Genomic DNA, 20,513 nt, shown 5'->3' on the forward strand with positions numbered 1-20,513 from the left:
CTTCTCTCTCAAACACACGCTCATGGTCAGCACTTGCGTGCTCCTCCACCTCCCATCGCCGACATATTTTCTCGCCAGAACATTTCATGCACTCCAACACCTTGAGGTGCTCTAATACTCCACTATGAAAAAACACAACAAATAGTGTGTGAAAAATTCAGCAAAAATATGGATGAATAGAGGATGCAACGATCTATGTACATGCAAAGTTTGAGGATAAACAAAACTTTGTGCAAGGAGAAACAAAAAGGAGAAAATTCGTATGTAATCTGGTTGGGTGCACTGTTCATCTTGATCCGCAACCTGCATCTATTCATACACCGATTTCTCATTTTTATTTCTCTGTGCACAAAATTTTGTTCATCCTCAAACTTTACATGAACATAGATTGTCACATCCACTATTCATCCATATTTTTCGCTGAGTTTTTTCGCACTATTTGTTGTGTTTTTTATGGAGTACGGGAGCACCTCAAAAAATACTGATTATGAGTCCATGTCTCTACCTTCAATACTGATCCTTTATTCTCTCTCTCCCTTTATTCTTTCCTTGAGCTGTGCCTTGTCTCGCTGTTAGCAGTTGCTAATAGTGCACTGCTTTTAGTAAAGGGGAAAAAAAATACTGATTATGAGTCTATGTCTCTACCTTCAATACTAATCCTTTATTCTCTCTCTCCCTTTGTTCTTTCCTTGAGCTGTGCCTTGTCTCGCTGTTAGCAGTTGTCTCTACCTTCAAAAACTAATAGTGCACTGCTTTTAGTAAAGGGGAAAAATACTGATTCTGAGTCATGTCTCTACCTTCAATACTAATCCTTTATTCTCTCTCCCCCTTTTTTTTTCTTTCCTTGAGCTGTGCCTTGTCTCGCTGCGGACCACTGTTTTGGTTTCGAATTTTTCTTGGAGGGCACTGCAATTCGATTATGTTTATTAAAGCAATCCATGCAGCGTTTGAGGTTTTGGACAAAAGATTCTAATTATTGAGTTCAAATTTACACAAAATTTAAGTGGACATATTTAGAACTAATCCCTATTTGGATAAATCCAATATTAATTTGGAGCCAATTTTTCGTTTTAGGAATGGAAATCAAGCAATTCAAAACTAGGACCAAAATCTATTTGGTTGGTTTGTTTGACCACCTATGAGCACTACCCAAAGTGTTAGTCTATCCTACTCCTGCTAACTAGAAAAGCCACATAGAGTACACAACTGCGACCCGTAGCAGAAAAGGCCATTACACAATTTCTTCAAATTAAATTACTAAAATTTATTTCATCTGAAATAGTAAGAACTTCACACGATACAAAAACAAAACTAATTTTTTCCACACCATTTATATCAAAAGGGACTGTCTATATGTCACACGGGTGAAACAGAGGCTTCCCTAACTCAAAAGTATAATGTCCTCCATGCCGTAAAGAAGAAATGGTATATGTCCTCCATGTAAAAGGAAAGGTATACTATTCCTTCCTTCCTTGAGAATAATGTGGTTCTTCAGCGAATGGAACCTCTTTGCGTCCTTTGTTCTTTCCTTGTGGTATGCATCCTATAAGAACCGTTGCTGCACACGACGAGTTGCTAGTTCCTACCCGAGTAGCCTCACCATCATCGTCATCATCTTGTAATGGATTCTTCACTAATGAAGGCCTTCCTTCTTCTCGCCGCGGTCACCGTCCACGCCCCGCTGTTGATGGGGCTCAGCTCGCGGCGGCGCGGCAGCGGCCATCCGGTGCTCCGCTTCTTCCTCTGGGGTGTGTCCGCCGCGCACACCCCACTGATGTCCTATGTCCTCTGGTTCTTGACCTCGTCCCTTTCCTCCATGAAAGAAAGTGACGACCAAGACGAGGGGGGGCTGGGGACCGAGATCTTCATCATGTATATAATGCTTTCGGTTGTCCTCATCCAGTTCCTCAAGGCCAAGACTGACATGGCAGCTCTGGCCGTGGCCGCGGTCACCTCGCCCGTGGCCGGCGACGACATCGATAGCCTAAAGATCCGGCCATCCATGGAGGGCGTCATCAACGGGGTCTGGGTGGCAGGGCTCGTCATCTACAGCATCTTCCTCCACGCAAAGGGAGCCATCATCGGCACAGACTATGGATACATGATCATGCTAATTGTGCCACTATGGGCTCTTGGTGGTTGCAGGATGTTGCTCAGGTTCGCCGCCTACCGCACGGCGACGAGCTCCTTCGCTCTTGGACGCAGTGTGCAGCTCATCAGTGGCTACATGGCGTACCTCCAGCAAACCGGCTGCTTCGAAGCTGAAGGGCAGGTCCCCCGTCTGATCGTGACGGGAGAAAGGAACCGGGACGTGGAAGAAAGCCCAACAGGGCACCGTGTCAAGCTTTCTGTTCTGGATGATAAGCGTAGTAGGCTGGTCACACTGGACCGAGTGTGGTTAGAGAGAGACCTGAGGCCGGAGCTCAAGGACCTCTGCCTCTCCTTCGCTCTCTTCAAGTGCCTGCGCCGGCGGTTCGCCGGGCACCGCCTCGCCGAGGCCGGCTCTACCTGGGCGTACCATTTCTTCAGCGGCGGGCTGCTGGGCCGGCAGGACGACCACGAAAGGATTTTCCGGGTCATCGCCGGCGAGCTCTCATTCGCAAGGGATTTCTACTACTCCCCTCTCCCCATGGCCTCTTTGGGCACTGTCTTCGCGGCTCTCCACTTCTTTCTGTCCTTGCTGGTCTCCGCTTACCTTGTCTTCCTGCCTCTCCTGCTGATACTCTTGGGTTTGTTCCCAATCTTTGGACTGCTTGCCCTTGTTGTTGCTGCGGCCATAGTGGTCACCGAGATCTCAGAGATGGCCGCCGGCGTGCGCTCTAAGTGGACCAAGATAAGCATCATCAGCCACTACATGAGCTGCCGGAACCGTTGCGTCCGGAGAATCTTCTCCTGTCTGCTAAGACGCAATAAGTCCCCAAAGTATTGGAAGGATGAGATTGGGCAGGCCGAACTGCTAAAGCCAAGCCATTTCTGCGACCAGCCATGGGCTCGCCTCTTCAAAAACCTCTTCATCCGAAGGAAAACCCGTCACAAGCCCGTGATCAAGGTTCCTCCAGAGGTGAAGGCCGCCGTCCTCGCCTCCTTCAGGAGCTGCGGTGGCCGGCTGAGCGGCGGCACCGCCACGCTGCGGCGCCGGTGCATTGACGTTACCTGGGCGAGCCAAGGCGATGAGATCACAACGACCACCGACGTTCTCCTAGTGTGGCACATCGCCACGAGCTTCTTTGAGATCAGGTGGTCTGCTTCTTCTTCCTCCACACGCACAGCCAGCATGGTGGTCGCCCAAAGCTTGTCGCGCTACTGTGCATACCTGGTCGCAGAAGCTCCAGACCTGCTGCCAGACGACTCCGCTTGGACAAAGCGCCGCTACGAGGCGGTGAAGAAGGGCATAGAGGAGGCGTCCAAGTCTAGCAATGCTGTGCCAGAGTCAGGTGTGTATGGACACCTGATAGTTTCCTTCAGTGCTGAGAGTTGCCACGATGTCCTGAACAAAGGCTCGAGGCTGGGAAAGCAGCTGGTGGAGGAGGCCGAAAGGCAGAGATCAGGAGAAGGAGATGCAGAAGATGGAGCTGGTCATGAAGAAGACACGGTGTGGGAGCTCCTTGCAGAGTTCTGGTCGGAGATGGTGCTCTACCTTGCACCGTCCGACAACGTCAAGGTTCACATCGAGGCCTTGCAGCGCGGCGGCGAGCTCATGACGCTACTGTGGGCGCTGCTGGTGCACGCTGGCATCACCGGTAGGCCAGCTCGCTGCGTCCCTGAGCCTTGATAAACACGTGTATAGTATGTGCACTGCTATAATCTAGTCACCATTAAATATAGGCCTTGTTTAGTTGGCCAAATTGGGAGGTGCCAAATTACTGTGCTGGCACTGTAGCACACTGTAGCGTTTCGTTTGTATTTGTGAAATATTGTCCAAACATTGACTAATTAGGCTCAAAAGATTCATCTCGCAAAGTACAACAAAACTGTGCAATTAGTTTTTAATTTCATCTACATTTAGTACTCCATGCATGTACTGCAAGTTTGATGTGATGGGAAATCTTCTTTTTGCATAGTGCCAAAGTTGGGAGTTGGGGGTGAAGTAAACAAGGGCATAGTGTGTTGGTTTTCCTCCTTAATTAGCTAAGTTTTTTGTTTTATGCTTCAGCTCCACACTATTTTAATTTTTAAATTAGTTTGAATGCAAACTAATAATTGACTATCTATCTTAGCAATTGTCTGCGCTTGATTTTAAAAATATAGTGAGAAGCTTTTTCCTCCTGAGAGACGCCCCGAGGCGACCGATACCTCCTTCGATACGCCCGCTGATTCGACCCAATGGGTCCAAGTAAGTAACTTTAGATGTTATCACTAATTTTTCATTTGATATGTTCAAAATTACAACAGAAACTAATAATTTATCTTAATCACTTAGGCAGGGGTTGGAGGAAGGTTGGTGGGGGTGATCACGCACGCCATGTGAACGGCATCCTTGTTCTTTTGATTAGGCAAATGTTCCCTGGCCTGGTGCAGTTCGGCGGCACTATCGAGCCGGCCTACACGTGGGCCCACTACACCGCCATCCCCAGCGCCCTTGATCGAGATGGTAGGGTATTCGCCAACATGACGCAGCGTGTCAAGGCCGAGCTTTGGGTAAGTCTTTTCTCGCACTACATTGCTCAATACATCACATTGATTGGACATTCGTGAAATAATGACCGGATACATCGCATCTATATGCAGGACTTCTTTAGATGCGAGGAGGGATACGAGGCTAAAGCGGATGATGTGGCTGACAAAGCCGCCAAGAAACTCGTCAACAACATGCGGTACGAGGCGCGCGTCCAAGCCGTTGTCCAATACCACGCAGATATCCTTAGAGTGAGGGTCCCTAAAAGTGAGGCAAGAACCATGAAGCTAACCCTGGAACAATACATGCGGGTAAAAGTGAGGCACATGGTGGCGAGCCTTGCTCCCAGTTCAAGGCATATGCTTTGGCCCACAAGGGCAAGGCAACGACCGACATCGCCTACAACCCGAAGGACCCGCCCTCGGCGTACAGCAACGCGACTGTCCACAGCCGCCTCGATGGATACACATCGATGGCAAGGAAGGTCCATGGCCCAAAGTACCATCCGAGTGCCCATGACCTTGATGGAGAAGTGGTCATGAGGGCGGGAGGAGGCAAGAAGCATGGCCGGTTCTAGATTGGTGACGACACAATCGATACGGCCAGTACTCCCACTCTCTCCCAGCTTTGAGCATGGAGCATGAGTTCCAGCCCAGCGATATGCCCATGGCTGAACTCTACACGGTTCCAGATGGAGGCACTCTAGGTTATTTCCATTTTATTCATCGTTCATTGATTTTTACATACTTTTGTATTGCATTGTAACATTGGGATGAAATATTGTAGGCCTAGCTGGAAGAGGAAAGGAGGCTACGGGAGGAGCTAGCGGCAACGATGGAGGCAGAGCGGTAGAGGATGGATGCTGAGCGTCTCCAGATGTTTGAAATGGTGCGGGAGTGTTTACACTGCAATTGGTCAAACTCCGCCACCGATGCCAGTCCCTCCTCCTCAACCTGCTCCAAATACTGTTTCTGGCACTGTGAGTCACTTCACAACCTTATAATCACTAGCTAGTACTCTATTAGTAGTCTTGATAAAATGGGTTCTAGTTGTATTTGAGTTGAGTGATGACTAAGGTCCACACTACACTTGCTTCTGGCTTGATAAACAGAAACTAAATATGATTTTTATAAAGATGAAATAATATTTTCCAAATATATTTTGTAGTGGTTTTCCTGTTAAACAATTTTCAATATTCCTAGACCATTTCTTTCTTTCATAGTTTGTAACAAATTTAAATTTTGTAAGGGTATTTTTTATATGAATCTGGAACAACATTTTTAGTAATGGTTTGTCATGGACTTCTTACTGTCGCATGGACCCATGAGCCTAAAAGAGGTGACACAAACTATAAAATCCTGGTGGAGCATATAGTTGCAACTCATGGTAGAACCAAGCCATTACAAAATTTCAACTTAAAAATCATTTCATATGAAACAATACAAATTTCACACAATACAAAAAACACAAATTAATTTGGTCATACAAAGTATATATGAAAAAGGCAAAGAACTACAGAATTACAGGCAGTGTTGGTTGCAGGCGTGGAACAGCACAACGTTCTCGTCCTAGTAGCAGAAGATCACATCAGAGACACCATCTTTCTCCTGCTTCCACGTCACATCAACCATCAGCATCCCGCCATTTCCCCATTCAAATTCAGCCTCACAGCCATCCACCAAGCTCCTCCTTGGCTTCACATCAGAATGTACCAGCAGCCTCCCCGCCCCCTTCACCTTCATTCTCACCTCACCACCACTGCCATACTCCACATCGACGATGGCGCCGCCACAGTTCAGTAAGTTAACCAGCCCAATGGGCGCAAACCGCACTTTGGTGGCACCGCCGATGGTCGTGACCGGAGCAAATGTGAAGAGCTCAAAGGATGATGGCTGGAGGGTGAACTGGATGGGCTCTGAATGTGGCGTCATCAGTAGAAGTTCTTCGGTTTGGCATCGGTAGACTGCATACGATGAGGCGTTGGCCATGGAAGATGTGTCTTCCCTCTGGGTCCACTCAACGTCCGCAGGCCGGACTTCGCCGGAGACTGGCTTGTAGCAGTGCGAGTAGCCTCGGACACGGTGCTCCGCCGGATCCCAACCTGCGCCCTGGCAATTGAAGGCCCCAATGACCCCTCCAAACTGCAAAATTGGACAGGTTCAGGTTCAGACTTAAGATAGAACTACTTGTCAGGAACATTAATTCAAGAACTTAAGTTCCAAATCTGCAAATATCTTGAACTAATATGTTGCCAATGCAAAAGAGCAAAAACAAACTGCAAGAAACTGAGCCGCTGACCTTGTTCAGGTTCCAAATCTTGAGGACAGTTTGTTGATCGAAGAGTGGATTCTTGAAAAGGCAGTCTCTTGTCGGGAGAGCATAGTGCAGGCACCTGGGCACGGTGCCATCAGGGAAGACGAGCCTCCTTAGCAGCTCGAAGTCATGGCCGCCGAGGGAGTCGCTGACGTACACAGGGCCACCGCAGATGGCCCGTGACGCGGCGTGGAAGGCGGCGCAGGCGTGATCGGACTGGAACATGTCCCAGTCCGGGCGGATGAACTGGCCCATCCACAAGCTGTTGTAGGCGCAGTTCACCATGTGAGCTCCCTGCAGCCAGTAGACGCCCATGGGATCGCCATTGGGGTCCTCGAACCAGAAGTCGTCGCCGGCGCGGCCCATGGGAACCTGCCGCGTCCCGAGGAAGAAGAAGTCGTTGCACTGCTGCATGCTGGCGATGATGCCCGTGCCATTGAAGTTCTTGGCGATGGACTTGGAGAGGCCGTCGTAGTAGGCCTTGGCGAGCTCGACGCGCCCGCCGTGGTCCTCGCAGACGTACTCGAGGGTGTGCACGACGTCGACCTTGACGCCGGTGACGCCGGCGCCTGCGAGGTAGGAGTGCATGGACTCGTAGAGGTCACCAGCATGGTCGGGGCGCACGAGCCCGATCCCGCCCTCGACGATGCGGTCCACGGCGAGGTCGTCCATGGTGCCCGCCAGCCCCGGCGACGGCCGTGCCTTGACGACGCGCGCGTCCAGCGCCGTCGCGCCGGGTCGCACCCCGCCCCACCCGCCGCACAGCGCCTGCCACACGTACACATCGTCCAGCGCCGGGAACCGCCGCCGCATGTCCTTGAGGAACGCCTTTAGCCCCACCTCGCCGCCGTCGCCGGCGCCGGCAGCGCCGTCGTCGTCGCAGAGCTTCGAGAGAACGGCGTCCCGCTTCGCTAGCAGCTGGTCGAGCTCGCACCGGAGCTCCGCGATCTTGGAGTCGAAGCTCGACAAGTCGGCGGCGGCGCCACCGGCCTGCGCCGCCTTCTTCTTCGCCTTCCCGGCGTTCTCGATCTCAGCGGCCTTGCGCACGACGGCCTTGGGCATGCTCCTGTCGTAGAAGAGCTCCGGCGGGCGGCGTATCAGGGCGCCCTCCCTGTACGCGCGGAAGCGCGCGCACTCGTCGAAGCGGTAGAGGCGCGCGGTCATTTGGTCGCCGCCAAGCACGAGCCCCGGCGCGTCCTTGTGCGGCGGGTCCTCGTCGCGGTTTACGCTCTGCCATCCGTCGTCGATGATGAGGAAACGCGGCGGTAGGCCTGCGCCGGCGAGCTCCGACACGCCCTGCCACACGCCCGCCGGGTCGACGGTGAGGTAGAAGGCGTCCCACGTGCACCACCCGAACCGGTCCGCCATCGCCGGCAACGCCTTCTCCTGTATCAACCTGAACGTGCCGAGGTGCACCCTGGCGGCAAGGTAGGCTTCCTGCATGAGCTTGTAAGGGTCGTCGCCGGCGTGCACGTAGGCGATGCGGCGGAAGTCGGTGCCAGTCACGGCGGTAGACCCACTCTCGGCGCAGATGACGACGCCGTCGTCGTCGTCGTCGTCACCGGGGAAGATGGCGGACCGGAAGCTGCCCTGCACGAGCGGGAGCACGAGGACGTACCCGGCGCCGGCGTCGGCGAGCTCGGGCACCTCGAGGAGCACCCACTGCGTCTCCATCTGCAGGTCCCGGCCGCGGCGCCCCGCCCACGCCGTACTCCACCACGTCTTGAACCGGAACACGCTCAGGAACCTCCTCGGGCCCGGCAGACACCCCACGCGGCACGGCGCGCGGTCGGTGGCCGCCGGTGCCGTGAAGCCCAGGAACGCGCCGCGGCGGGCGTTCGCCGCGGCCTGCCTGACCAGCTCCGGCGGCGCGTCCGACGAATTGGGGTCGAAGGCCTCGGCGAACGGGGTGAGCGTGACGTTCCCCGGCACGCCCGTGAGGAGCGCGGCCTCCTGCTTGCCGCCACCGACTGTGAGCTCGCCGTCCTTCAGCGAGAAGAGGCACGGCGCGGACGACGCCGGGCCGGGCTTGGCCGCCACGGCGGCGACCTTGGGCGTGGGCTTCGGCTCGTTATTAGGCGGCGCCATTGGCAATAGAAGACTGTAATGTGTTCAGAGAAGAAGATTCAGGCTATGCCAAGAAGAAGGTAGTAGGCTGATGTGCTAGCTGACCAAGCTCCTGGAGGTGTCCGAGCCGATGAGGACAAGGTGAGCAAGCGTGCTCCATGGCGATATATAGGCACGGGACGCCGGAGGAAGAAGACGCCAGCAGCCTCCCTTTTAGGAAGGATCTGGAGCGTGATGACGTCGCGACAGGTGACAGGAGCTTCTGTTGTAGAGCACTTTTGCATTGCTTTTGCGTCTCTGGAAGAGAAGACGGCTCGCAACGGAATGGAATGTGACTGTACTATTTGATTGCACGAACGATTCAGCAGAAAAGTTTTTCAGATCAGGGAGAGGTTGAGACGGGCAAATGAGAGCTCGATGTGTGTTCGTCACCGTGTCGAGCTCATCAGGATGGACGGAGCAGCGTGGTCGGCGGCGGCGTCGGCGTGGACGGAAAGCGGCATGTCCTGTCAGCTGCTTCTCCCGTGTCCCTGCAGCATTGGTTGCAGATCTGTCTCGTTGCGAAGATGGCGACGAAGAGAAATGCTGTGTACGTGTGGACAAATCTGATGATGGAAACCTAGTAATTCTCGTCGTCCACAAGATTTCTGAATCCTCATCTTCGGACATCGGGTAAAATTTGAATTTCGCTGTGCTTTTGGTTCGCCGGATTCGTAGGCAACTCTGTTCTGAATTGACACCGGGATTTCGTTCTGATGCATGATGATGCATCTAGAGCCATCCTCTAGGGCGAAATATTCGAGCTGAAATAATGCATTTCATTTGCTGATGCTTGACCTGTCACAGGCATCTAGAACCTACAGTCCTGCACAGCATGGGCCCTCTACTCACAATGCGAGTGTGCACTGGCGTGTCATCCCTGGAACACATTTCGTGGACCCCCATTTCCATCTATCTTTCAACATTTTCTTGCCAACTTTTTGTCTCTGAACATTGACCTTGAGCAGTATTTGTTGCCGAATCACAGTGGAACCATGCACCATCTTGCTGCTGCGGATTCAGTGAGGGCCCAGGAATGCTGATCCAATAGTCGTGTGCGTCATTTTTATTTTTTAAGTGATCATGCTCATTTTCATTGTAACAAAGTTCTTTTCTACAAACGGACAAGTAGGAGATCGATCTACTACTACCTATTATATTGAAAAGGGCATTGTAACAAAGTATATTTTTGAACAAGTAGGAGATATATGATTCATGTATCTATTATGTTTAGGAAGAGTAGTTAAGCCTAGATGGCCATTGTAACGGTACTAATCTCTGCGTTACAAAAATGTAAGACGTTTTAACTTTTTTCCTAAGTGAAATTTAGAACTCTAATTTTAACGAAGTTTATATAAAGAGCATATTAACAACTACAAAGCTATGACTAGCATCGTTCCATTCCTGGTAAGGGGATGAAAACTCGAGAACCAACTAGATATCTTTTTCATAAAGAGCAAATCCAAGCTACCACTGCACTACTCGAGTTCTCATTTCGCAATGAAAAAGCCCTTTTAGAAGAAATTTAGAAAAAAAAAGTTCACCAGGGTATTTAATTAAGTGAACTTTGTAGTTGTGGTATGAAACAGCATAAACCAATAAAAACTTTCACCCAGTGCATCTACATCCATCTTACAGAGCTGAAGAATAATGGCTCTGAACCTCCACCATGAAATATTTAAATCCCAAATAATTTGGGATTTGCAGCTGCTCCTTTAGTAGTGAGTTGATCCTGTCATCATCAGGAGGAGGATCTAGAACGTACATGCACGCAGCATCAGCATGGGGCCTCTAAACTCTGCAATGTGCACTGCCGTCTCCTGCCTGCATACACACACCATCATGGACCCCAACTCACCTACAATTGCAACTTTTTTAGCCAACCTTTGCTGCTGAATTTCGTGATCCGTTTTCTGAAGGTAGGCCAGGCCATGGGTAGCAACTAACATTTGGGCTGCCTGAATTTTAAAAAAATTGATCGGTTGGTTGGTTGGTTACTGAACCACAGGGGAACCGCGCAGCATTTTAATGGTAGGATAATGCAGGAGGTCGAAGGAGCTGGAGCTGACAGTGACCACCCATTTGGCTCCCAGCTTCAGAAAATGCCAGTCCCTGAGACAAGCGGTTGCTCTGATTGGTGCAGAGATTTCACAAGTAACAAACAACTCTATGATTTGCATTCCCACAAAAGAGTGTAGTCTCAACAACATAATTACTCTATGAAAAGGTGAGATTAAGGGTGCAGTTTCTTAGTGCAGCTCGATCATATTCCTGAAGGCTCCAGACTTGTCTGCAAACTGCAAACCATGTTGCAGATAGTCTTGGCCATTATGTTCTACGTCAAACATCAAGCGAAAGACATTGAAGAAAAAGTGTGTTCTCGAAAGAACGTACATGGCGTGATTTGAAGTTAAATTTCTTTTAAGTGGGGCCATGCATCCACTGAGTACGAACTTAGGAGAAGGCTTAATGAACGCACTACCTGGATAGTAGCTTTGCTAATAAAGAAAGGCACTAAGTACTAACTGATCCCAGTTCTTGCGAGCTCGTTGGTATCCTCTTTTTGCAACTTTAATTTACTTTAGTGATGATCACTTTTATTTACAATTTTACAGTGGGAGGCAGACTCCAGATCCGACATACAATAGACTCTTCTAAAGTTCGAAAGCTTTATTCCATGCTTTCGAACCGGGTTTTTTCAGAAGAACCCCGTCGAAAACCCGCAAAAATTGTAAGTTTGTTTAGTAAGAGCTAAATCTTTTGTAATTCATGTTAGGTGCATCTTATCATATACTATTACTAATTTGAGTGGTGGCATATAAGGGACTTTCTTTGGTTTTATTTGTAGTCATGTGATAAAATTATTTGCACTCGATGGTATATGAGTGCGTATGCACGTTCTCCACTTGTACTAATAATTGAAGTAAAACGCATACTTGAGATTGAGAATGGAGACATCAAATCGTAAATACTTATGCAAAAGAAAAAAATAAAAATAAAAATTATACCTGAACTCATGGGCCGCGCCGACTGGACGCTGGTCTGTATCTCGGCTGACCATCAAGTGTCTTGCTGGGCTGGCAGGTCTGTTCTTCTTCCCGCCTACTCTCTTAAATTCGTTATAGGCCTGCTGGGCTGACAAGATCAATGGGCACGGATCAATGTGCCCGGCCCATTAGGTTTTTCTGAAACTCAAGTGCTAAATAAAAGCCCTATAGGTGCTACTGTGCTACCACTCATAATATGCACCTCTAAAAATGTACTTAAATTTCCAACAAAAATACGAATGGATTGAACTCGCAATCATCTAAATTTGAGCTTGCACGAAAATTTCTATGAGGGAAAAAAACAAATCAGCATATGAATAGTTGTGTGTTCTGTTTTTCATATTCCCACTTGCATTTTTATTTAGCCCTAATCCACAGGTTTTGATGGATTTACCGGGATTTCAAGATTTCGTAATGAAAGGAAGCACTACTCAAATTTAGATGATTTTTTGTTCATCCAACAAGCTTTTGCTTCCCAGACCGGAGAATATGATAGCACAAAAAATGAACTGGCCATCATCTTTTCAGGATGACAAAAACACATAACTTAAGTTCAATTTTACTTCTTTCTATCTTCTTGCAGGTTGTTGTTTGAGTTAGTCGCTTTGTAGGATGCTTGACGAGAGCATACGTACTCTGATCGTCTAATCGTAATAACAAAAAAGAAATATTCGTGACTATTTCACAATATTCTTTTTTTTCTGTACGAACAGGCACGAGAATGTGCCTTTTCACAATATTCTAAATCTTTAGAACATTGAGCCACTGTATATATGTATAGGCAAATCTACCATGGTGGTGACTTTTTGGAATATGCGCAGAAACAATCTACATAGCTTGAATAACAGCGGCAGTAATACATACTGCACATTGCGGTGCCGATGTTCACAAATGAGAGGCCGTGCCGATGTTCACAAATGAGAGGTTGTACAGCGCGTTACTTCAAGTATCCAAGCACTTCGTTGAAAAAGAAAGAGCAAAGTCATGAAACATTCTATACGCTGTCTTCATTTCCTTAAGGTAGGCTTTCTCTGTTGGCTGGCTTCTTATCATTCTTGCACACACGAACGTCTTTATTATACTATATAGTGTGTATATATATCCTCTTCGTTTTCTGAATCTTAGTGGTGCCTGTGGTGATGAAAACATTCACCGTAGGTTTCGCATCGCCATCACGTATTGTCTCCTTTGGCTTTCCCTTCACGTTGTGGTGGATCTCCTTCACCTTCTTATCATTCGCTGCACCACTACCATTTCTGTGCTTGTTGTCATACTTCAGATGCTTGTTGTCATACTTGGTATCACTCTTGTGCTCCTTCGTCAGATGCTTGCTGCCATACTTGGTATCACTCTTGTGGTCCTTCGTCAGATGCTTGTCACTGCTGGTACCGACCTGCTTGTTCGGCCTAGCGGCGGACCTTGCAGGACAAAGTTGGGGTTAGGTTGGAGCAGAAAACCTAGCTGGTAACGAAGCAAGCGACATAACAAAAAGCATAAACCATGCACCAACCAAAATTTAGAAAAGAGTAAATTTTATAAAACTATATATGATATGGCTCTAGGAGCTGTGTATTCACTGGTCGTACATCAGGATATCGATAAGCAAGGTCTATAAGGTGAAACTCTGACCAGCAATTTCTATGAAAAATATGATATTTTAACTGAAAGCAATAAAAGTAATAAAATGTTATGAAAAGATAGTCTTTCACCATGAATAGTGTAACAACAACAACCTTGTATTTTCAGTCCACGTGATTTTCATCAGTAGATGCCTGCTATTCGGCATCCTGAGCTAGCCATGATCAGTGGATAGCAAGCGGAGGAAGAGGAGGATGAGAAATGAAGCAAAGTATGTACCTGCCGCCGGTGTCTTTGTAACCGCCGGCACAGTCTGATTTCGAATATTGCAGCTATTAATATGCACTATCCGTCCTGCAGTCACGGACAGATTTCCAATATTGCAGCTATTAAGCGCTATCGTTAAGCTCTATTAGCCCCGTCAAGTTCATACTTTCGGTACCTTCGGCTCGCATCCCTGTAGTGTACCATGGCGTGATGACAATTGGACGAGTTTATCCATGGCAGTGGTGGAGGGAGGTGCCAGAGCTAGGGGAGGCGGTGGCAGCGGGGGAGTTGGCCGGAGTTGGAGACTCGGGCAGGGGCTGGGCGGAGGCGCTGGGACTAGCGCCGGAGCCGGGGGAGACTGGAGACATCAAATCGTAAATACGTGTGCAAAAAAAAAAGACAGGAAGAAAATTCGGTGAATCTTCATGGGCCGCGCCCGCCGACTGGAATGTGGGCTGACCAAGTGTCTGTCTGGGCTGGCAGGCCTCTTTTCCTTCCCCGCCCTCTCTCTTAAATTCGCTATAGGCCTGCTGGGCTGACCGGGTCAATGGGCACGGATCAATCTGCCGTCTTGCCGCCCGCCGACGCCCTCGCTCGCCGCACTGGAGCCACACATTCCACGAACCACGGAAAGGCGGCGGCGGAGCGGAGGTGCCGGCCAGTGGGGCTCTCCTCGGAATCGCCCGTCCTCTCGTCCGCGGAGCGAAGGCGCCGGCGTCGGCACGGCGCCGGCAGGATAGAGTGGGACTTGCTTGTCGCAATGCCTCGCCCAGTCAGGCGTTGACCTCTCACGCGGTGGTCCTCGTCGGAAACGGACAAGAGGGGCGAGCTTTTGTCGGGAGCTTCTGAACAATCTGGGATGGCGTTCGCCCGTTTCTGCGACGGGTGCAATACAAGGTCTTATCCAAATGTTTTTGTACTGCGTATATGCAGGCAAGGGCAAGGTGTTCGTGGAAATGTCACGCAGCACTGGTTCAGAAAGCCAATGTCACGAAGCAAGGACCATGGGCTAAAAGCTTCCGGTTCATGCAGAATCAGCTAGAGCTCCATCCAATATTCATGCGGAATCTCTCTCGTTAAGGTAAGAATCACGAATATGATGCAGTATCCCACTCTGATTCTGATCCCTTTTTCTTAGACCACTCTGATTCTGATCCCTTGTTTGTCATCGTTTAGTTTCTAATAACTACCAAAATGTCACCATCATAGTTGCAACTTGCAACAGTCTTAACCGCAGCGACTTCCAAGAGTGTATTATTAGCTGCTATCCCTTCCTTGTGTCTATGACAGGTGTATGTACACTTTCAGCCTTCATGGTTTGTTCCAGATGCAAACCAAATTCTCTCTCATCCTGCAGTTTTTTTGGTAGGTTCCGGTGGTTCGTGGCGGCGGTGGTGTTCATTTGCATGCGTGCAAGCAAGCGAATGTGTTCATGGAAATGACCCGATCCCTTGGTTTAGAATGGAAATATCGCGCAGCAAGGATCACGCTACAAAGGCTTCCTGTGCATGCAATCGGTGAGGCTCCATCCAACATGTAAGAGGCTCAAAGACACAGCCTTTCAACTGTCAAACATCTGCATTGCATTTCCCCCTTGCTTGTAAGAAAATCAGGTACACCATCACTTTTGATTAGTCAAAAAATAAAAGCGTACACTATCACTTTCAAGTGCAGTATCAGTCTCACTCCCACAATTAATATATATGTATATATATATATATATCCATGGTTTATATTAGTTCCAAAAAGGTCAACATCATAGACTTGGAAGTCTTCCGTATCTATGTAACTGTATTACTCCTTGTGAACAACTGCTACGCGTGTATGAGCGCTCCCCCTTGGCCATGACTAGTTTGTCTGTCAACATTGCTTCTCCGTCTTTTACAGGACTAGTCTGCCATCAGATGATGGGTGTTACAATCTACCTTGCTCTCTATGAGCTTGTTTCATCCGCTTAGCATGCTGAAGATAGCTTGTTTCACAAAGAGTGCTCTTGTTCTACTTGGGTGAAGGATCTGTAACAAAGCAGTCTGGTGTGGCCATAGTCCTGGAAGCAAGCAGCCCAGCAGACAGAAGATGGACATCACGAAGCTTGCAGGGGTTGATGCAATCAAGCTTGTCGTCATGATTGTGCAGGCATCTCAGACTGTTCGCCATAACAAGAAGACCTGCCAGCAGCTTGTTCAGCATGTGCAAATAATTGGTGACCTGCTGAAAAAGTTGCAGGCTTCAGAGATGATGCAACAACCAGAGATCAGGAACGGATTGAGTGAGCTCAAGCAGATCCTACGTGAAGCGTACATGCTTGTCACGTCCTGCCAAAACAACAACTATGTGTACCACCTTTTCATGGCTGCGAAGCAGGCAGATCAGTTCCGAGTTCTGCAGAATAGATTGAACTCTTGTCTCCAAGTTTTCCCACTCATCAGCCACATCGACACCACAGATCGCCTGGACCAAATTCTTGAAATCATACGGCCTCAGCATTCGCAGGTATGGTAATTGGTAGGCTATGAAGTATTTTTTTTTATAATTGGATCAATCATCATTAGTGACTGAAATAGACTGATTAGTTTGTTCCATGAAGGTTTTGTGTGTTGTGTCCACAACAAGGATGAAGCATCTTAAATTGCCATGAGTTAATAAAAAAGAAGCATCGTATACATGCCATGCGCTAGCATGGAGACAATAAAAGCTTCTTTAGGCCGTTCTTCGCCCAAACTATGCTTGAGAAATAATTGAAACTTGAATACCATGTATCTGATTGGCTCCATCCTTACTCTTCATCCCTAAAGAAAAAAACCTGATAGTCTTTATCATTCCTCTTCATCTCCTTTCATGCATACACACTTCTAGGAAACCAATGCACAACTCTGAGATATAAGAAAAGAGAGAATATGCGAAACAAAGTGCATGTGGGAGAATACAAATTTGTATAAAATGGCGTGAAATCACATTATTTACATGGTAATTAATTCTTTCTCATATATGTAAGCTTCCAATGATGCATCGTGCAATACTCTACAAGAACTTGACTTATCCATGTCAAAACTATTTACTTTGAGAAACATCTTTCCAGTTTATTAGTAACCAGACATCTATTTTTGTTATTTCAGGCTGTAAAAGAGGTGCCAAGACTGTTTACAGGTTGCTCATCCTGTGACACCAGGTTAGATAAGTGCAACACATTTAACTCTTACATATATCATACATCGATCGTATGAATGGAAAGTGCATTAATATAAATACATCAGTAAGCAGAGGCAGTGCAAAGGTACATAAACTACAAAAAATGAGTCAAAGTGGATTGTCCCGCACTAGCACTTCCACGTGATAATTCCACTAAAGGAGATCCAATTACCGGAATTGCTTCAGGTACACCTGTCACAATTTTGAATGCCCATTAACCAATTTGATCCCAAGGCAAAGAATGACCTTCCTTTTTCTGCATATTTCTATAAAAATGATGGAAGACTGGCTCACAACAAGATTTCTTGAATTCAGTTTCGAATTTTATTAATCAGCTTTCTACTTCAAGGAGATATTTTGGTGAATAGACCATGCAAACAATATAAAATTCCCAACTTTTTCCTAAATCAAAAGATTATTTTTTTCCTTACTTCAATGACAGGACTGAAGTATATGGTGAAGTTAAAAAGCGCCCTCTCCAATTGAATTGTGCTGGTATGTCCTGTTAAATAGTAATACAATTGTCAGCAACCAGAGCAGTATTTTGAAGGAAACAATAGTAGGGTTTAGGAGTGCCAAATATATTGATCTCGTTGGTCTCCAAAAAAAGGATTGACCTCGATATCTTTTCATTTCATAACAGAGCCACTCAAGTTCAGTTTAACCCAGTTGGTTGATGCTACAAACAAATTCTCCGATCAGAATCAAATTGGACAAGGTAGCTTTGGTTGTGTTTACAAGGTATTTCATCCCCCTCACCACCCCCAAGAAGATGACGCCATATATTGACCAAAGGTTGTCTAGAATATGTAATCTAAATTTATATAAATAGCATTAGTGTTTTTAAGAAGATTTTCTTTCATCTGCATGTTTTACAAGAGTGGTATATAAAAATCTAACAACACGGACTTTGAAAAGTAAAAAAAAAACCTTTAATCAATGGATATGCTTCCTCGCAAAGTTTGGCTTGACTTTGATACACCTTTCCCTCTGCTTTTCATGTGCTTTATGTAATCTTATATTCCATTTTATGCCGTGCCAATTAACAAGAAGATTGAGAAGTCTAGCTATCAAATAGCACTGTAATACTGGAAGATTAAAAACTCCATTGTCATGTTACTCATATAATCGAACTCTTTATTAGTACCCAAATTAGTTTGTTCAAATAAATTGATCTTCATTTGAATATTTGTTTGCATTCAGGGTCAACTGCATGATGGACTTGTGGTTGCTGTCAAAAGATGTTTTCATTTACCTTCTTCACCTAATCAACTGGATGTCCAAGATTTGGAGTTTCAAAATGAGATTTACTTTCTTACGAAGCTTCAGCATATCAATATAGTTAAGCTTCTTGGCAACTGTATGCAGGAAAGTCAGAGGATCTTGGTCTATGAGTATATGGCGAATGGAAGCCTCGATAACTTTATATCTGGCACGTGCTCACTATTTATTACTTCACCTCAGGTTTAGACAATATTTATGTTCTTATTTAGTTAGCCTATTAATTTTAGCATTCCTGCAGGTACTGGAACAGGAAGGTTGTTTCTGGACTGGCCTGCACGCTCTCGGATAATGAAAGGGGTAGCTGAGGGATTGCTTTACCTTCATAAGCATTGTGGACTGCATGTTATACATGGAGATTTAAAGCCAAGCAACATTCTCTTGGACTTGAACTTGCATCCCAAGATTTCTGATTTTGGCTTGGCGAGAACATATAGTCCAGGTGTAGAGGAAGAGTTTGCCGACCGCATAGTAGGATCAATGTAAGATAAGATCCTATCAGATTGATATCATGGTTGTGACACCACAGCAGGCTCTTTCTTCTTTCTAATTGCTTGAGCGCTTACATTTTGTTTGCATGTTTTAGTGGTTTCACCGCTCCAGAATGTAGGGAAAGACGTATTTTCTCAATCAAATCAGATGTGTATGGCTTCGGAGCATTGCTTCTCGAGATAGTAAGTGGACGCAGATGCTTTTCACTTGCAAGTGGAGAATCTGGAGATGATCATGGATTTCTGAATAGGAAGGTGAGTAGCACTTTCAAAACTGTCTCCATCTTTCGTAATAGACATCCAGTATGGACCTTTTAGTTAAACAATCTATGATGTTTTTTTCTTTGTTTTCTTCCCTCAGGCCTGGCGTTTATGGAGAGCAGGAAGATTGATCAAGCTTTTCCATTCACCCCTAGGCAATGAATCTGAGAGGACAGAGATACTAAGATGCATCCAGATAGCACTGCTGTGCGTCGAAGAGGACCCTGCAAACCGGCCTACCATGCAGGAGGTTGCTCTGATGCTCAGCTGCCACGATGTTGCACTGCCTATGCCTCAGCGACCAGCTTACCTAACGGTTGGAAAGGCGCGCGCCCACTAATAGGCAGACATCTGATGGGATAAATTCGCAAGTTTTTCAGTTTACCGAAGTGTATGCATAGCTTTGTTTCATGCTTATGAACATTTTGAAGACCCATGGAAATCCTCAAATTCTTTGTTCAATGAGAGATAAAGATTCAATCGATTACTTTAAGGTATCTTATTTAGGTGCAACCTTCGATCTGGAACAGACATCTCATATGGGATAATTTTGCAAGTTTTTCACGCGTTTGCCAAATAGATTATGGAAATGCTTAAATGTTTTATCTCAGCGCATACTAAAAGAGATAATTAGTGTACAAATGGATATCACATCCATTACACATTCAACGCTGAAGAACAAGAAGCAATATGAGAGACTAAAATTGAAGGCACTTAGCGAAAAAACTGAAGGATTGTGCAACAGAGTATGAAGCCAAAATGTAAAGCACCTTACGAAGAAGTACAACGTTATATATTGCAGAGACAGCAAACATCCTGGAGTTTGGACGCTAAGGAGCAAATCTTATATTACAGAGATAGCAATTCAACATTTCAGTATATGAATCATCTGCGGCCAAGTTATCACAAATAGACTTACAGGCTGAATTTGCCTTCCCTGCCTTTGAAGTGGATAAATCTGCTTGTACTTTCTTTGAAGCGAACGAATCTGTCTTTCTGAACAAAGGACGGTTTGTAGCGGCAGCAACTCTTTTATCATCACTCGAACTGTTTATCACCATTCCATTCGAGCTGCCATGAACTTTCACTCTTTGTCACCTCCATGTGTCGCCCCAGCCTTGTATTGCATAAGCCAATGAAGCCAGAAAATCTTCGCCGCAGTTATACTCCACAGTAAGACCATCTCCAGCAGATTCCTCGTATCCCGTTGCCAAACGTTGCCAAAATAGTTTCTCTCTCCCCTCCAATAGTTACTTTTGAGTTTTCGTTGATCACCGCTGCAGTACCAAAAATCAATCTCCAATACATCCCTAGCACGTGGGGTCCACAAGTCAGAGATTTTTTTAAATTTTTTCCCTCCGTCGC

At 46.9% G+C, this 20,513-nt stretch overlaps 3 protein-coding genes and 1 non-coding gene across 8 annotated transcripts; 3 read left to right on the top strand and 1 right to left on the bottom strand.

Moving 5' to 3' along the window:
• The first annotated feature begins 40 nt into the window (after nt 1-40).
• Nucleotides 41-3,949, top strand: LOC140220092 (uncharacterized). The gene has a single exon (XM_072295724.1). The coding sequence runs from the start codon at nt 1,622-1,624 to the stop codon at nt 3,770-3,772; it is 2,151 nt and encodes a 716-aa protein (XP_072151825.1). The 5' UTR covers nt 41-1,621; the 3' UTR covers nt 3,773-3,949.
• A 154-nt stretch (nt 3,950-4,103) lies between these two features.
• LOC117866281 (uncharacterized) lies at nt 4,104-5,772 on the top strand. The gene is made up of 4 exons (XR_011899030.1): nt 4,104-4,333; nt 4,421-4,638; nt 4,729-5,321; nt 5,402-5,772. It is a non-coding gene; the product is annotated as an uncharacterized protein (transcript).
• Nucleotides 5,773-6,015: 243 nt separating this feature from the next.
• Nucleotides 6,016-9,422, bottom strand: LOC117866280 (stachyose synthase). 2 transcript variants are annotated; one of them, XM_034750449.2, is made up of 3 exons: nt 9,101-9,422; nt 6,914-9,029; nt 6,016-6,756 (listed from the first exon to the last, which is right to left on the bottom strand). In XM_034750449.2, exons 1-3 carry the CDS (start codon nt 9,277-9,279, stop codon nt 6,184-6,186), a joined length of 2,868 nt encoding a protein of 955 aa, XP_034606340.1. In that variant the 5' UTR covers nt 9,280-9,422; the 3' UTR covers nt 6,016-6,183. The 2 variants fall into 2 exon arrangements, with proteins under 2 accessions (XP_034606340.1, XP_034606341.1); XM_034750450.2 differs by having other exon boundaries at nt 6,914-9,422.
• A 5,074-nt stretch (nt 9,423-14,496) lies between these two features.
• LOC117833528 (cysteine-rich receptor-like protein kinase 10) lies at nt 14,497-19,635 on the top strand. 4 transcript variants are annotated; one of them, XM_034713073.2, is made up of 10 exons: nt 14,497-15,007; nt 15,296-15,462; nt 15,814-16,419; nt 17,043-17,095; nt 17,558-17,610; nt 17,759-17,856; nt 18,484-18,547; nt 18,638-18,878; nt 18,983-19,142; nt 19,249-19,635. In XM_034713073.2, exons 3-10 carry the CDS (start codon nt 16,003-16,005, stop codon nt 19,486-19,488), a joined length of 1,326 nt encoding a protein of 441 aa, XP_034568964.1. In that variant the 5' UTR covers nt 14,497-15,007; nt 15,296-15,462; nt 15,814-16,002; the 3' UTR covers nt 19,489-19,635. The 4 variants fall into 4 exon arrangements, with proteins under 4 accessions (XP_034568964.1, XP_034568961.1, XP_034568959.1 ...); XM_034713070.2 differs by having other exon boundaries at nt 14,499-15,007; nt 15,284-15,462; nt 18,319-18,547; XM_034713068.2 differs by having other exon boundaries at nt 14,499-15,007; nt 18,319-18,547.
• The last annotated feature ends 878 nt before the right edge of the window (nt 19,636-20,513 follow it).

The sequence above is a fragment of the Setaria viridis genome, chromosome 8, assembly GCF_005286985.2.
Source record: "Setaria viridis chromosome 8, Setaria_viridis_v4.0, whole genome shotgun sequence".
NCBI lineage: Eukaryota > Viridiplantae > Streptophyta > Magnoliopsida > Poales > Poaceae > Setaria > Setaria viridis.

Coding starts and splice junctions, on each gene's coding strand:
- LOC140220092 (XM_072295724.1), top strand. CDS start 1,622: ATGGATTCTTCACTAATGAAGGCCTTCCTTCTTCTCGCCGCGGTCACC.
- LOC117866280 (XM_034750449.2), bottom strand. CDS start 9,279: ATGCAAAAGTGCTCTACAACAGAAGCTCCTGTCACCTGTCGCGACGTC. Junction 9,030..9,100: donor CGGACACCTCCAGGAGCTTG/GTCAGCTAGCAC, acceptor AACACATTACAG/TCTTCTATTGCCAATGGCGC. Junction 6,757..6,913: donor AGATTTGGAACCTGAACAAG/GTCAGCGGCTCA, acceptor CCAATTTTGCAG/TTTGGAGGGGTCATTGGGGC.
- LOC117833528 (XM_034713070.2), top strand. CDS start 16,003: ATGGACATCACGAAGCTTGCAGGGGTTGATGCAATCAAGCTTGTCGTC. Junction 18,548..18,637: donor CCTCGATAACTTTATATCTG/GCACGTGCTCAC, acceptor GCATTCCTGCAG/GTACTGGAACAGGAAGGTTG. Junction 18,879..18,982: donor GACCGCATAGTAGGATCAAT/GTAAGATAAGAT, acceptor TGCATGTTTTAG/TGGTTTCACCGCTCCAGAAT.